This window comes from Falco biarmicus, chromosome 18, assembly GCF_023638135.1.
Source record: "Falco biarmicus isolate bFalBia1 chromosome 18, bFalBia1.pri, whole genome shotgun sequence".
NCBI lineage: Eukaryota > Metazoa > Chordata > Aves > Falconiformes > Falconidae > Falco > Falco biarmicus.
In genome coordinates this window covers 1,236,089-1,251,539 of record NC_079305.1, presented here as the reverse complement: position 1 = coordinate 1,251,539, position 15,451 = coordinate 1,236,089, and the positions used below count along the sequence as shown (strand labels likewise).

The window sequence follows — 15,451 nt, the reverse complement described above, 5'->3', positions numbered from 1 at the left end:
GGGGGCACGGCTGGGGTGCCGGGAGCCCACCAGCCACTCGGCCGATCTGGGGGTGTTGTTGCCGCCGCCGCCAGGCTTTGCTCAAGGAAGAGGCTGCGCTTGTGGTGGAGATGCTGCTGCAGGACCAGCTGTGTCTTCTTGTGCAGGTCAGGCTCCGGCGGCGCCGGCAGCGAACGGGGGCTTGCCGGCACCTCCTTGCCAGGGACTCGTTCGGGGGGCTCTGTTTTAGGCGCTGTCACTTTGCCAGCCGTCGCTTCAGGTCTCTTGAAAGCCGCCTTGATGTAGTCGTCGGCGTTACCCAGCAGCTGCTCCAGCTCTGCCATGGGGTCTCCAGCCCCTGCCGCCCCCTCGGCCTCCAGCCCCCACGCCGTCGCGAAGCCCCCCCGAGGAGGTGCTGCACCAAAAAATGGCTCCGGTGCTGCTCGCGGCTCCGGCGGGTAACGGGGCTCATCCCCTCGCTGCCACACGGCCCCCGGCGGGGCGAGGGGGCCGGGGCCGAAGGGGGCAGCGGGGGGGGGGCGGGGGGGGGCGGCGGCGGGGGCTGGCCATCGCCGGCCGGCTGGGGGAGAGCGGCCGAGAGCTGCGTCAGGGCTTCGATGGCTATGGCGGTCTGCAGGCTGATGTTCTTCTCCTTGGCGATGGTCAACGCGCTTTGGGAAAAGGGGAGGCCGTCGGGCGGGCACGGCTCGGCGGTCTCAGGCACCGGCTGGGGGTCGATAGCACCTTCCTGGGGGGGGTGGCGGGGGGTTGGCGGTGGCACAGGGCCGCGGCGATGCCGGCTCTTCGCCGAGAGCTGTCTTGATCTTTTGCTCCAGCCATTCCAGGTAGTCGGGGCACTCGGGGCCGTCGCAGTTGCAGTTGGGGGGCTTCACGCCGTGCTTGGCCAAAGCCAGCGCAGCCTTGAGGGCGTGCAGGTCCTCCCCCCTCGGCACGCCGTCCGCCGCGCTCAGCCCACCTCGGCTCATCTCCGAGTCGAACTTCTCGTACAGCAGTGACGGCGAACCCGGGGGCGGTAGCCGGTAGGAGGAAACAGCTTCAGCCACCGCCGAAAAGGCCACCAGGTTCCTGACGTCTTCCAAGTGGGCTTTCCCAGCGGCGGGCGGCTGGCCCGGCGACCAGCCGCTCGGCTCCATCAGTGCGGTGCCCCCCGCCTCCGGCCGGCCCCCATTTGCCAGGCTGAGCCCGCTGCCCTCGTTCAGCCGCCTTTCTTCGACATAATTAATTGGCCCTTCTTCCATTTGGCTTCTGCTGGGTCCATCAACCGGGTCGCCCGCCGAACCTCTCTGCAAGGAAGGAGAGAGAGGAGATGTGAACAAGCCCCACCATGACCCACGTGTAATCATCCTCACCCCAATTCCTCCCCCTTTTGTTTTTTTTTTAATTCCCCCTTTCCCCATCTCTTTTTCTAACCTGGGTGATGAGCCACGCACAAAAATACTCGGCACTGGCAAAACCACGCGGGTTCTGCCTGGTGTGTAAGGAGCAGCTCAGCTCGAAAGGCGGCCAGTTTCCACTGCGCCGGCCCCGCACCGCCCACGTCCCCACCCTACCACCCGCTTTCGAAATAGCTCACGGGACAGTTCGGGATTTCCATCGCCTGCCGAGGGTGAGACGTGCGGGGTGGGACGGGGAAGGCGTCCCCAGCTTCAGCAACACAGTTTGTACCAGCAAAGGAAGCACCAAACGGGGAGAAAAAAAGGGGAGGGGGGGGGGGGGTGTTGGACCCGTGCCCAAAGCAAACATCCTGGCTGGGAGCAGCCGTCCTTCGCCGGGGGCCGCGGCACGGCAGGAAGCCACCGAGTTGGCTACACCAGTGCCAGGGGCAGCGCGGGGATGCTTTCACCTCGAATAACCCGGCGTCTGTATCAACACGGCTGGCCAGGGCCCCCGGCAACGCCGAGCTACAGCGCCGGCGTCCAGAAAACCGGCCGCGTGCCAAGAAGAGACCAAAACCATTAGAGCCGTCTGTGCCGACGCGATGTGGCGGCACCCAGGGAGCCCATCACCCCAGCGTCTGGGCTCGCGTGCCCCGGTTAAGACCCTCCAAAGGGTTTTGCCAAGCATTGATTGGGGGGGGGGTGGGGGTGTGTGCCTTTCTGTGCTCTGTGGCTCTCTCCCCCCTTGGGATTTTAGTTCTCCGGCAGCGCGGTGCTGGGCGCTGGCAGCGTATTTAGCAGTTTGCCGATAACCAGGGGGAGCTTCCTGCAAGCTAAAAATACAGCTGGAAAAAAAAATACGACAAAGCAAGCGAAGGCTGTGGGCAGAGCTTCCTGCCTCTGGACGGTCCTAGTACCGGCTCCCCGGAAGGATCCGCAGCCCAGACTTGCTGGGAGACCCCGAGTTATGCTCCTTGTTCAAGCAAGCTGACAGTGTGCGGCTGGTGGTGGTGGAGCCGCGTTTAACCCTTCAGCTGCCAGCCCCAGGCTTCAGCACCGGCGTCTTTCGGGATGAGAGGGTGAGTGAAGCCGCACGCTTGAGCATGGCGGAGATAAGCACGCTGCTGACAGCGGCGAAACCCCGGAAAAAGTGGGGAGGAACCACCCCCAACACGATCATATCCCAAAAAATCCCCCCTCCCTGGGGGTGAAAACAGAGGAGTTTCACAATTCAGCAATTAATTTGCTGAACAAATCACCGCGGCCCCACTCTGGCACAGGGCTCACCCTGGTGCTGCCGTGGCTTTATAGGGGCTCCAGCTTCGGTCCCTTCGCAGCATCCCCAGAGCCAAGCGACGGAGCCGCGAGCGATGGGACCGGTCCTTCAGGTCTGGGGAGCAAGTGCTTCGCCTCCGGTTTGTGCCGTTCCCGGCGAAATGGCAGCCTGGGCAGGGTGGGGACCACACGCCGCCTCCGCTCTCCTTTACAAACCAAGGAAGAAACAGCCTCACCCGTCCTTCCTACGCTGTCATCTTCCTCCTCCTCCCCAGCCAAAAGGGTTTTTCCCAAGTGGCGCACGGAGATAAATGCCCCCAGCCCCCTCCGAGACCTTGGGGGGGGGACACACTCGTGCCCCGAAGCGTCCCTGGCATCGCAGTGGTGACGCCAGCCCGGAGAAATGATGACAAACCTGTTTTTTGCTCTGGGTGGGGACCGGACGCAAGCCCCAAGGGTCTCAGCTGGAGGCAGGGGGAACCTGCTGGGGAAGGGCAGGGGAAGCCCCAAAAAGCAGCCACCGGGCCAGGGTGGTACCCTGGGCTGCTCCATCCCATAAATCAGGTTATCCAGCCAGGAAAATAGTTCACCCTGCGAATGCAAGGTGGGAGCGAGCATCCCCCGCTGCTCCTAAAGGGTTAATCTGAAAGCTACAACCTTCCCCAAATCAGTGGGAAGGGGGGAAAAATAATATCTCTATATAGATATTTCAAAAATAGAATTATTTTTTTTTCCCTGGCACTCTCATCCAGCTCCTTTTGTTCCCAGCCCCGCGGGCCAGGAGGTGGAAACCCCTCGCGGCTTCTCCCCAAAAATCGCCCCACATCCCCATCCCGACTCACTCCGGCAGCATCCACAGAAATCCCTCCATCACTGCCGTAGACACTTATTCCTGCACGCCTCGGCCCCGTTTTCCCTGGAAAAAGCGCTGCCTGCCCAAACCTCCTTCCATTCACCCCAGGAAAGAATAAAAGCCGGGATGGGGGGAGGGAAATAAATTAAAAGCAAAGCCCAAGGCTTGGCTGGGGTCAGCTGGGCGGCTCAGCTGCTGCTGGTGCCTCCCGCATCCCCCGAGAGCTGGGAAGGGGGAAGGATCCCCCCGGGATGGAAACACTCGGGGTTGAACCTGTTCTTCCTCTTTTTATTATTATTTTAGCCCCGTTCCCAGCGCCTGCAGCGGAGGGACGGGGGCCAGGCGCTCGCGGCCGGCGGGGCGGAGGGCTCGGCCCGGGCCGTGCGGCTGCGACCCGGGTTCGGGGCCGGCTCCGGCCGGCGGCACTTACGTGTGGGGGGCGGGAGGCGGCGGGCGGCGGCGGCGGCCCCGGCCGGGGCGGGCGGAACGGAACGGGCTGTTCCAGCTCCAGCCGCGGCCGCCCCGGCCCTCCCCGCCCCCTGCAAACCAGCTGCGGGAGCCATTAGCCCCGGCGCGGCGCGCACGTAGGGACGGACGGACGGCCGAGCCCCCCCGGCCCCACCGCCCCCGGCCGAGCCCCCCCCGGCCCCACCGCCCCCGGCCGAGCCCCCCCCGGCCGAGCCCCCCCCGGCCCCACCGCCCCCGGCCGAGCCCCCCGGCCCCCCGGCCCCCGCGGCTCCGAGCCCCCTCCGGCCCGCGGCGGGAGGGGCGGCCCTAGCCCCGCCGGTGGCCCCACAGATGGATCCCGCGGCTCTCTATGGATCGTGCTGCCCCAGAGATCCCACTGCCCCACGGATCCCGTGGCCCTCTGTGGATCCTGCTGCCCTCGGTAGATGCCACTGCCCCACAGAGCCCACTGCCCTCTATGGATCCTGCAGCCCCAGAGATCACGCTGCCCTATAGATCTCACAGCCCTCTATAGATCCCATTGCCCTAGAGATCCTGCAGCCCTCTATAGATCCTGCTGCCCTAGAGATCCCATGGCTCTCTGTAGACCCCGCTGCCCTAGAGATCCTGTGGCCCTCTTATAGATCCTGCTGCCCCAGAGATCCTGCAACCCTAGAGATCCCGTGGCCTTATAGATCCCACTGCCCTCTACAGATCCCACGACCCTAGAGATCCCATGGTCCTCTACAGATCCTGCTGCCCTAGAGATCCCACGGCCCTAGAGATCCTGCCGCCCTATCAATGCAGCAACCCATACATCCAGCAACCTGCATATTCAGCAATTTAATGTATCTAACAACCCTATATATCCAGCAACCCTATATAACCAACAGCCTATATACCATCCTATACATTCAACAGCTGTGTACATCCAGCAGCCCTATATATCCAGCAGCCCTATACAGTCAGCAATCTTATACATCCAGCGACCTGTGCAGCCAGTAACCATATATATCCCGCAACTTATATATTCCACAATCCCATATATCCAGCAGACCCACATAGCCATCAATCCTAAATACCCAAGTCCTATATATCCAGTGACCTATATATCCAGTGACCTATACATCCAACAACTCTACATGGCCAGAGTCTATACATCCCCCAACACTGGGTACCCGACAGTCCTATCCATCCGCATCCCAAAGCAGCCCCACACCGACCCACGACCAGGGGACGAACTGGGGGCCACACGCCCCCCCGAGGTGGTGACAGCCGTCCCTCTCCTGCCCCCGCTGCCCCCTCAAAGCCAAACCCGCTTGTCCCCCCGGTATTGTTCCTTTTTCTCCCTCTTTTCCCAATTATTCCTTTTAACCCTCCCATTAAAAAAATTCCGGAAGAAAAACAAACTAAAGCCACCCACAGCCAACAGGTTTTCCACCCCTAGTCCTGCGAAAACACCCATGTGCCCCCACCGGGATCCCAAAATTTCCCCGGTATAAATATTTGGGGGGGGGGTTATTAAATCCCTTGGCAGGAGCCAAAGAGCTCCGCCGCAGAGAACGGAGCAATTCGGTCCACGCAAATGCCCTGGAAGACGCCGCTTGGTGTCGTCCCACTGCAAAAAAATGCTGAACTTTATTAAAAGCGCAGAATTTCCGAGCCGCCACGGTTAGAGCGCAGCGGCGGGGCTGCGGAGCCCTTCCCAGTGGATCGGGGGGGGGGGGGGGGGGCGGTGGGGGCAGCACGGTGGGGTGTCTGGGAGGTCAGCGGGTGCCGCTGCCAGGCGGCCGCACAGGCCGGCCAAGAGGCAGGAGGCAGCTTGGCTGCCGTCCCCACGCCGCGCCGGTGGAGCTCGGCCAGCCCCGGCACTCGCCTTGTGGTTTTCCTCCTCTGGCAACAACCTTTGGGGATGCTCCGCCGGGATGGTGGGTTGGGGGGCACCGCCGTGGGGCTGGGAGTGGGGGCGGGGGGGAGCCCCAAGCATCCTTCAGCTCAGGAGACCCTACAATAACCAACTGCCTGGCTGGTGTCACCAAAGGGCTTTGCCGGGGAAGGGAACGCTGCCGAAATCCCGCCCCAGGGAGCGATGCTCCTGGGGGGCACCGCCGCACCTCACCGCACCCCAAGGAATGGGAAACCCCCTCCCGGTCCCAACCCACCACCGCGGACCCCCGGTACCGGCAGGGGAGGATGCCAGAGAAGCCAAATGGCACGGATGCCCTACATCCACACTAACCGCTCCCGCAAATGGAAAATAAAGGATATTTGGGAAGCCCGAGCGGCGAGGCAGACCCGCGACACCCCCGGCTCCCCCCCAGCCGGGGTACCCACCGCGCCGGCTCGCGGTCCCGCTGCTTCCCGGCGCCGCGGGCGGCCGCGGCTGCCTCTCCCGCCTTGTTTTCCAAGCTGTTTCCATGGCCCCAGCTGACCCCGGCGCTGGGTCTGAGCTGCTCACTCCTGTCCTCATTTAGCCCGGAGAAAAGCCGGAATAGCGCCGATGCTGAGGGAGCTGAGCTGATTTACGCCGCGGGAAGCCCAGCTCCGCTTTACACCAGCCCCGGGAGCACTTTCGGAGACACCCATATCCCTAGCCCCGCTCCAGACAGCGCTGGGACCATTATTCCATCCCCTTTTCCTTCTCACCGTGGTATGATGAGACAGTTGAATGGGATATAGTCCCGCTCCCAGCTCCTGCACTGGTCTCCCACCAGTGCTGGGAGCCTCCGAGGGAAATGGGGGATTTTTTTCCAGGTGGAAAAAAATTTGTTCCCATCTCCATCCTCCTCATTTCCTCCAGGAAAAGGTTTTCCTTTTCAGAGGGGCCACAGCAGGGATGCTTGGGATTGGGATGTTTGGAGAAGGGATGCTCAGGGTACAGAAGTCGGGATGCTCAGGGATGGGATGCTCAGGGTACGGAAGGTCAGGATTGGGATGTTTGGAGAAGGGATGCTCAGGGTACAGAAATCGGGATGCTCAGGGATGGGATGCTCAGGGTACGGAAGGTCAGGATTGGGATGTTTGGAGAAGGGATGCTCAAGGTACAGAAATCGGGATGCTCAGGGATGGGATGCTCAGGGTACGGAAGGTCAGGATTGGGATGTTTGGAGAAGGGATGCTCAGGGTACAGAAGTCGGGATGCTCAGGGATGGGATGCTCAGGGTACGGAAGGTCAGGATTAGGATGCTGGGGAAGGGATGCTCAAGGTACGGAAGCTCGGGGTTGGGGTGTTTGGGGCGGGGGTACTCGGGATCAGGATGCTCAGGGAGGGGATGTTTGGAGCAGGGATGTCTGGGTGAAGATGCTCGAGGTCAGGACACTCAGGATCGGGATGCTTGGGGCAGGAACGCTCAGGGAGGGGATTCTTGGGGAGGGGCTACCCGGGTGAAGACGCTGGGGTTGGGACACTCAGGGAAGGGATGCTCAGCACTGGGGACAGGCAAGCGATGCTCCAGCGGATGTTCCCACCGGAGCAGCCTTTGGGAAGCACCCTGCCACGGCCAAGCCACAGCGTGCGTTCCCACTCCAGCGTGCCTTCCCAACCACGGCGCGGAGCCAAGCCGGGAGCCGCCAGTTGGCGCGGGCAGGGGGAACGGCTTGGCACAGCGCGGAGCCGCGTCAGGCTGTGGGCCCCGGCCGGGCAGGGATGGAGTGGAGCTCTTGAAAGGCAAAAGGAGGGGGAAAAAACTGCGGCGCTATTTTTGTTTCTTGGAGTGTTTTTTGCCTCAAACACAGCTGGCTCCTCTCGTGCCTGCGCTCGGCTACCAGATTGGCGCCAGGGCCAGCTGGGCAAAGCCAAATCACCGGCTGGCGGGGAGCAGTGCCTGCTGTGTCCCTGGGGAAGGAAGGAGAGGATGGGGAGGAAGGGGAAGGAAGGGAAGAGGAAGAAGAATGGTATAGGGAGGAATAGGAAAAAGGGGAAAGGGGAGGAAGGGGAAAGGGGAGGAAGGGGAAAGGGGAGGAAGGGGAAAGGGGAGGAAGGGGAAAGGGGAGGAAGGGGAAAGGGGAGGAAGGGGAAAGGGGAGGAAGGGGAAAGGGGAGGAAGGGGAAAGGGGAGGAAGGGGAAAGGGGAGGAAGGGGAAAGGGGAGGAAGGGGAAAGGGGAGGAAGGGGAAAGGGGAGGAAGGGGAAAGGGGAGGAAGGGGAAAGGGGAGGAAGGGGAAAGGGGAGGAAGGGGAAAGGGGAGGAAGGGGAAAGGGGAGGAAGGGGAAAGGGGAGGAAGGGGAAAGGGGAGGAAGGGGAAAGGGGAGGAAGGGGAAAGGGGAGGAAGGGGAAAGGGGAGGAAGGGGAAAGGGGAGGAAGGGGAAAGGGGAGGAAGGGAAAGGGGGAGGAAGGGAAAGGGGGAGGAAGGGAAAGGGGGAGGAAGGGAAAGGGGGAGGAAGGGAAAGGGGGGAGGAAGGGAAAGGGGGAGGAAGGGAAAGGGGGGAGAAAGGGAAAGGGGGAGAAAGGGAAAGGGGGAGAAAGGGAAAGGGGGAGAAAGGGAAAGGGGGAGAAAGGGAAAGGGGGAGAAAGGGAAAGGGGGAGAAAGGGAAAGGGGGAGAAAGGGAGAGAAAGAGGATGAGGAAGGAAGGGAAGAAGAGGAAGATGGAGATGGGAGGAAAGGAAACAAGGAGAGGAAGGGGAAGGAGATGGGGGAGAAAGGGGACAAGGTCAGGGAGGAAGGGGTCAGGAAGGAAAAAGGACCCACCTGGGAAGGAAGAAGGAAGAGGGAAGTGTGTGGGCCACGGGAGAAAGGCCCAGGGCCTCGCCTCGCCTCTCGCCCAGCCCGGCAGCGTTTGCCGTCCCACCCCAGCCACCCCCGCGGGGCTGGGCCGCATTTCACAGCCCCGCTGCCAGCGTCCCCTGTGGAACCGCGCTGGGTCCCCTCCCGGCCCCTCAGCCCCAGCATCCTGCCGTCACCACCCCAGCGGAGACACGTCCACCCTGAGGACCGCTTTGCATGGCAAACTGGGGGGAAAAGCTGGGTCTTGGGGAGCGAGGAGGAAAGCCACCCCATACCCACGCTCTAACCAAACTGCACCCCAATTTTCAAGGGTTTCCCTCCGGGTTTGAGCAAGGGGGGTTCCCTGCACCCTCCTGGCCCCCAGGTACAGGTTGGGGATGTGCCACCCAGCACCCATGGGTGCTGGGCTCCCCACCAGCCCATCCCTGTCCCATCATACCTGGGGGGTCCTGCAGTGTCCCCCGTTCCCCAGGACGGGGGACTCCTCACGCTACCACCGCCACCACTGTGCCGCACAGCCCGACCTTTCGGTAGAGGAGGAGGAGGAGGAGGAGAACCGTGCACGCCGCCGCCCTCCTGCCTGACAAGCGCGGACAAGTCGGCAGCGCGATGGCCGGCGGGCAGGAGCCGGGAGATGAGTGGGAGCCCAGCCCTGCCCGTCTGGGAGCAGGGAAAACGCCGGCTCTGCCAAACCCGGAGCTGGTTTCACTGCCACGACCCGTTCCCCATGGGGGAAAACATCTGGCAGCGGGTGGGAGATGCGACCCCTCTGGATGAAATCCCTTTTCCAAAGGTGGAGGAAAATGCACGGGGTGGAAAACGTGTGCCAGCGGCACGGGCACTGTCTCATCACTAGCAAAACCATTTTGCAGCACTCTATAAAAGAAAAACCACCTTTTCCTTCCCCAAAATTTAAAGCTCCCCCTTCTATTCCAGCTGCCTCCCTGGGGGCCGCTGCCGCTGAGTCAGCACCGGCACTGCTGAGTCACCGCAGCCACCTCAGCCCCAACGCCAACCGGCTCCAGCGATGAGCTCAGCCACGGGGGCTTCGGCACCTCCACGCTCACCAGCACCGCCACGCTCACCGGCACCTCCACGCTCACCGGCACCTCCACGCTCACCGGCACCGCCACGCTCACCGGCACCGCCACGCTCACCGGCACCTCCACGCTCACCGGCACCTCCACGCTCACCGGCACCGCCACGCTCACCGGCACCGCCACGCTCACCGGCACCGCCACGCTCACCGGCACCTCCACGCTCACCAGCAGCTGCGGCACCGGCACTCCAGGGAGCTGCATGGCGAAGCTTTTCCCAGCACCTCTGACGACATTTTGGGGTCTCACCCGCTTTCACCCCCCGCCCCAAAAACCTCACCCATCCCCAAAACTGCACCCATCAGCATCACCTCGAATCCAAGGCTACCTCAACGCGGCTGCCGGCTGGGCGAGGAAACCAGCAGCGTTTCAGCTCTTCCCACCCTCCAACCAGTGCTGCGGTCCTCTCCGAAAACACCCCATCACAAACCTCCCGCCAGCCGGGATGGCAGCTGCCATCGCCATCCGCGTCCTCCCCATCTCGCTGAAAGAGGAACGGGAATCATAAAAAAAAGGGGGAAAAAAAATAAAATCTAATTTTCCTTTTTTTTTTTTTTTTTTCCTCCCTCCCCGCTGGGGTCATCCAGCACCGTGGGGGAAGCACCGCCGCCGCCTCCGGCTTCCCCAGCCCGGTGACGGGGCTGATGACTCACGGGGAAGGAGGGGGGGAAGCGGCGCGTGCACGGGGCCATCATGTTTGTAAACCTAAAAAAAGCCATGTGCGGGCAGGCAGCGTGCTCCGGCTGCCAGCGGCTGCAGAAGTGGAGCACGGCGACAGGCAAAGGGACAGGCGGTGGCTGCCTTGGTATTGGCATCCCGACCGGCTACGGCTCAGCCAGGTGGGAGAAGCCAGGGTTTGCATTGCGATGGCTTTAATTGGTGCAGCTTGAAGTGCCAGGGCTTTAAATCCAACAGCGTGAAGTGTGACGGTGTTAAATGCAACAGCGTTACATGCAACGGTGTTAAGAGGCAACAGCTTTAAGTGTAACAGCATCAGATGCAACGGCGTAAGTACGACGGCTTAAATGCAACAGCATTAAGTGCGGTGGCTTTAATTGCAACACCAACTGGGGTTTCTAAGAGGCTCAGGGTCTTTAAAGCCTCTCACCCTGTTGCTGCTCATCCCCCCTTCTGCACTCGATCACCTTCCAGTGCAGCATTTGCAATGGGCCGCAGCCCCCAGGATGCTCCTCCATCCTTTTCAGCCAGGCTGGGAAGCCGGGGGCTGCAGTGACCGGGGCTGTCACCAGCAGCCACCAGCTCTGCGGTGACAAACCCTCCAGCCATTACACAGCATCCCCCGGCCTCTGCGCTGATGACTGCAGCAATTACAACTTGTTCCAATCCTTTTTTTTTTTTTTTTTTAACAGCATTTTCAGTGCTTGGGGTGGCTCGTGGCTTTTTTTTTTTTTTTTCCTCCTCCCCTTGTTTAGCTGTGATGGAAATTGCAAGGCTCTGGAGCTCGTGGTCCCCAGCTCCCCCGTTTGACAGCAAAACCTGATTTAATCAAAAGATGCGGCGACTGGATGTGCAGAAGCACTTTTTTTTTTTTTTTCCCCCTTAAGAACTGCCATTTTAGCTGTAGCAAACAAACACGCCGCATTATCCCAGCGACACGACTCCCTCCGACAACCCAGCAGAACCCTGCCTGCAAATCCCTGCTGCCAGCCCCATCCTGCCAGCGCTGAGCATCCCGCCTCCGGGGGAAAGCAGATTTCGGCCCCGGGAGAGAGGAGAAAATTGGGGTTGAGCTCGGTTTGCGGGGCTGGCAGTGGCGTGGCAGGCAGATGTGGAGCAGGGACGGAGCTGATCGCAGCTGTTTCACCTCCAGCCTCTTCCCGTTTCATTTCATCTCCCCTTGGATGCCGGCCCGGGGAGGAGGGGTGGGGGGGGTGTATTTAAAAAAAAAAAAAAAAAAAAGCTCTTTCATCCTCAAAAATGGTCTGGCACCCTCTGCACTAAGCTCAGGGAAGCAAGATGAAAAAGCTGGCAGAGGAGGGGAGAGGGGGGAGAGCGGTCCCCCAGGAGGGCTGTGTTTGGGGTGCATCACCCTTGTCCCAGCCCACATCCCGAACCGCGGCAGGGACAGCAAGGGGACACGACGGTGGGCGCTGCTGCTGGCCCCTTCGCTGCTGGCCCCTTAGAACGGTTCCCAGCGCGCACGTGGAGCGAGGGACACGGCAGGGACCCCAGCACGCGCGGGCAAGGAATGGGGACCCCACGGGGACCAGGGCTGCTGGCACATGCAGGCAGGGGACCTAGGAGCCCAATGTCACAGGGACAAGGACAAGGGAGCCCAGCGCAGGCAGGCAGGGGACTGGGGACCCCAAAGGCACAGGGATGGGGACCAGGGACCCTGCACATGCCAGGAGGGGAGCAGGGACACCAACGCTGAAATACCAAGGAGCAGGGAGCCCAGCACACACAGGCAGCGGACAAGGGACACCACCACCATAGGGATGGGGGACACTGGCCAACACGAGACCAAGACCCTGCTGCAGTGGGGTGGGGGGCAGGGGAACTCTGGCACCCGTAGGCAGGGGGTTGGGAACCCCACTGCTGTGGGGACAGGGACACACAATGCCATAGGGACAGGGGGACCCTGGCACACACAGGCAGGGGACTGAGGACCCCGATGCCACATGGATGGGGACCAGAGACCTCAGCACACACAGGCAGGGGACCAGGGACCTTGATGCTACAGGGGTGGGGACCGGGGACCTGAGCACATGCAGGCAGGAATCCAAATATCCCAGTGGCACAGGGACAGGGACTGGGGACCCCAGCACACCCACAGTGCCATAGGGATGGGGACCAGGGACCCCAGCACACACAGGCAGGGGACCAAGGACCCTGATGCCACAGGGACAGGCACTGAGGACCCCAGCACATGCAGCAGAGGACCGAAGACCCTGATGCCATGGGGACAGGGACTGGGGAGCCCAGCACATGCAGGCAGAGGACAGAGGATCCTGATGCCATGGGGACAGCTCACTCCCAGCATCCTAGCACTGGGGACACGCCAGGAAAAGCTTTTTGGGACAGAGACCCGCAGCATAACCGCACATCCTGGAGGCATCATGCCACCACTTTTCTGTCCCTGTCCCCAGTGTGGCCAGCAAAGCCCCACCAAGAAAGGCCAAAGGAGGGCAGAGGACATTTTGCCTTCCCAAGGTCCCATCGGCTCCTCCTCCGAGCCACCTCTCCCCTTAATTACCTGCGATAAAGAGTTCAGGTCGGTAATCCGAAAAAACAAACCTCATCACAGCTAATTAGGTGCCAAAGGCCAAGAGTGGGGCTCGTTTATGGGGCCACCCTAACAACCTGCCAGGACTCTGCTCCGGCGCTGCCCATCCCTCTCCAGCATGATGCAACCTCGGTGCTGCACCGGCCGCATCCCGGCACCTTGTGGTACCCAGCACCCCGGCACCTGCGATGGGGGTTGGTTTTGGGGGGGTTTTTGGGGGGGGGGGGGTTGGTAAAGCATCCACGGATCTGGAGGCAGCTCTGGTGTTGGCGGGTACACACGGCGGCGCATCCCGGGTGCGAGATCCCGAGCATCCCCCATCCCTCGCAAACACGTGGTGCCGAAGCCGCTCAGCGCGGACTCAAAACTTCGGGTGCGGCCGCGCGTTTCGCCACGCTCTCCCTGACCTCAGCCATGTCCCCTGATGACACCCGCAGCCGGCGGGATGCTGCCCGTTGCCAAATCCCACCGCTCACAGCACCGGGATAACCCAAACCACCACCTTGGCTGGTGGATGAGACCCCCCCCCCCAAAAAAAAAAAGAGGACAAGCTGCGTTTTCTCCCCACCTCCATCCTACCCTCCCTGGTTATTGCCGGCGTGACACAAAGCGGGGGACAGACCCCGCCGGACCCCGTGTCCTCGTCACGGCGAGGGATGACAGCTGCCAGTGGCCGGGTGACGTCAGGGTGACGTCACACCAGGGGAGCCTCATTGCCCTTGTTAGCATCACCCCGTACCTCTGAGCTCAGCACATTTCGAGGATGCAGGGGAGAGGATGAATAAAAATAATAATTTACAAAAAAAAAAAAAAAAAAAAGAAAGAAAAAAAAGGTCGAAAGGAACGGGGGAATAAAGATGGGGGGGGGGGGGGGGGTTAGGCGTTAGGCTTATCCACATACACACACACACCGCCCCCCGCCCCCAGGCTGGTGCTGGAGGGGAAGAAAAGGGGTAAAAGAAGGAAAAAAAGGGAAAAATGCTGCCGGGAAGGGGGGCAGGGCCGGGCCGGGCGGTGCGTGTGTGTGTCCCCCCCGCCGCTTTGTCCTCAGGGCCCCACCGCCCCCGCGCCCCCTCCGCGCCCACGGGGCCGCCACCGCGGGGGGGGGGGGGGACGGACACGGCCCGGCCGGGCCGCACGGCGGGGGGGGAGCGGGGGGGCTGCGGGGGGCGCAGGGGGGGGGTGGGGGGTGCAGGGGGGGGTGGGGGGTGCAGGGGGGGTACTCACCTCGCCGCTGCCCCCCGCCGCGCCCCCGCGCAGCCCCCGCCGGGCCCCGCACGGATCCGGCCCTCAGGAGGAAGCCATCTTGTCTGCCTCTGCGCCGCGCTCCCTCACCGCCGCCCTGCTGCAGCCGGGGGGGGGGGCTGGCCGGCGCATCTCTTCCTCGCCCCCCTCCTCCTCCTCCTCCTCCTCCTTCTCCTCCTTCCTCCTCCTTCCTCCTCCTCCTCCTCCCTCCGCGCAGCTGCCCCCCCCTCCACGCGCGGCTCCCCCCCCCCCGCCCCACGCAGCGCGACGCCGCCCGCGCGCTCCCCCCGCCGGGGCTGCGCAGGAGCGGGGGGGGGGGGAGGGGGGAGCGGGGGGGGGGGGGGAGGGGGGGCTGGAGGAGGGGGTACAGGCACGGGCACGCACGCAGATCCCTCCCCCCCCCCCCAAAAAAAAAAAAAAAATGGGGTGAAGGACCCTAAACCCCACTCGTGTTGTGCCCCCCCCTCACCGGGAACTGAGGCAGGGCCGGGACCTCCAGCGTGGGGGGGGAGGGGGGGCTGGAGAGGAGGGAGCACGGGCACGCACGCCGACCCCTCCCCCCCCCCCCCCCAAAATAAAAATAAATGGGGTGAAGGACCCTAAACCCCACTCGTGTTGTGCCCCCCCCTCACCGGGAAACTGAGGCAGGGGCCGGGACCCCCGGGGGGGGGGGGGGCTGGAGGGGGGGGGGGCACAGGCACACATGCCGACCCCTCCCCCCCCCACCAAAAAAAAATATAAATAATGGGGTAAGGGACCCCAACCCTCACTCATGCCCCCCCCCCCCCCCGGGAAAATGAGGCAGGGGCCGGGGCAGGGGGGCTGGGGGGGGGGGGGGGGAGGCTGGAGCCGGGGGGGGGGGAGGCTGGAGCTGGGGGGGGGGCACAGGCAGACACGTGGACCCCTCACACACACACCAAAAAAAAAAAAAAATGGGGTAAAGGACCCCAACCCCCACTCGTGTTGTGCCCCCCCTCACCGGGAAACTGAGGCAGCGGCCGGGACCCCCAGGGTGTGTGGGGGAGGCCCAGACCCCCACTTTGCACCCCCACCCCATTATTTTCCCTCCTTAATTTAGGGGCATCGTTAATTTGGGGCCATTCATCTGGGGACATCATTAATTTGGGGCCATTAATAATTTGGGGGGTGAATTTGGGGCCCTCGTTAATTTGGGGCCTGCAATTTGGGG

The 15,451-nt window shown here is 62.6% G+C and overlaps 1 protein-coding gene across 1 annotated transcript; it reads right to left on the bottom strand.

Moving 5' to 3' along the window:
- Positions 1-101: 101 nt before the first annotated feature.
- On the bottom strand, positions 102-14,457 carry LOC130160521 (methylcytosine dioxygenase TET3-like). The gene is given in 3 exon segments (XM_056363093.1): positions 102-766; positions 768-1,283; positions 14,245-14,457. Coding segments are annotated over 2 exon segments (1,002 nt in total). The 5' UTR covers positions 1,239-1,283; positions 14,245-14,457; the 3' UTR covers positions 102-235.
- Between the last annotated feature and the right edge of the window lie 994 nt (positions 14,458-15,451).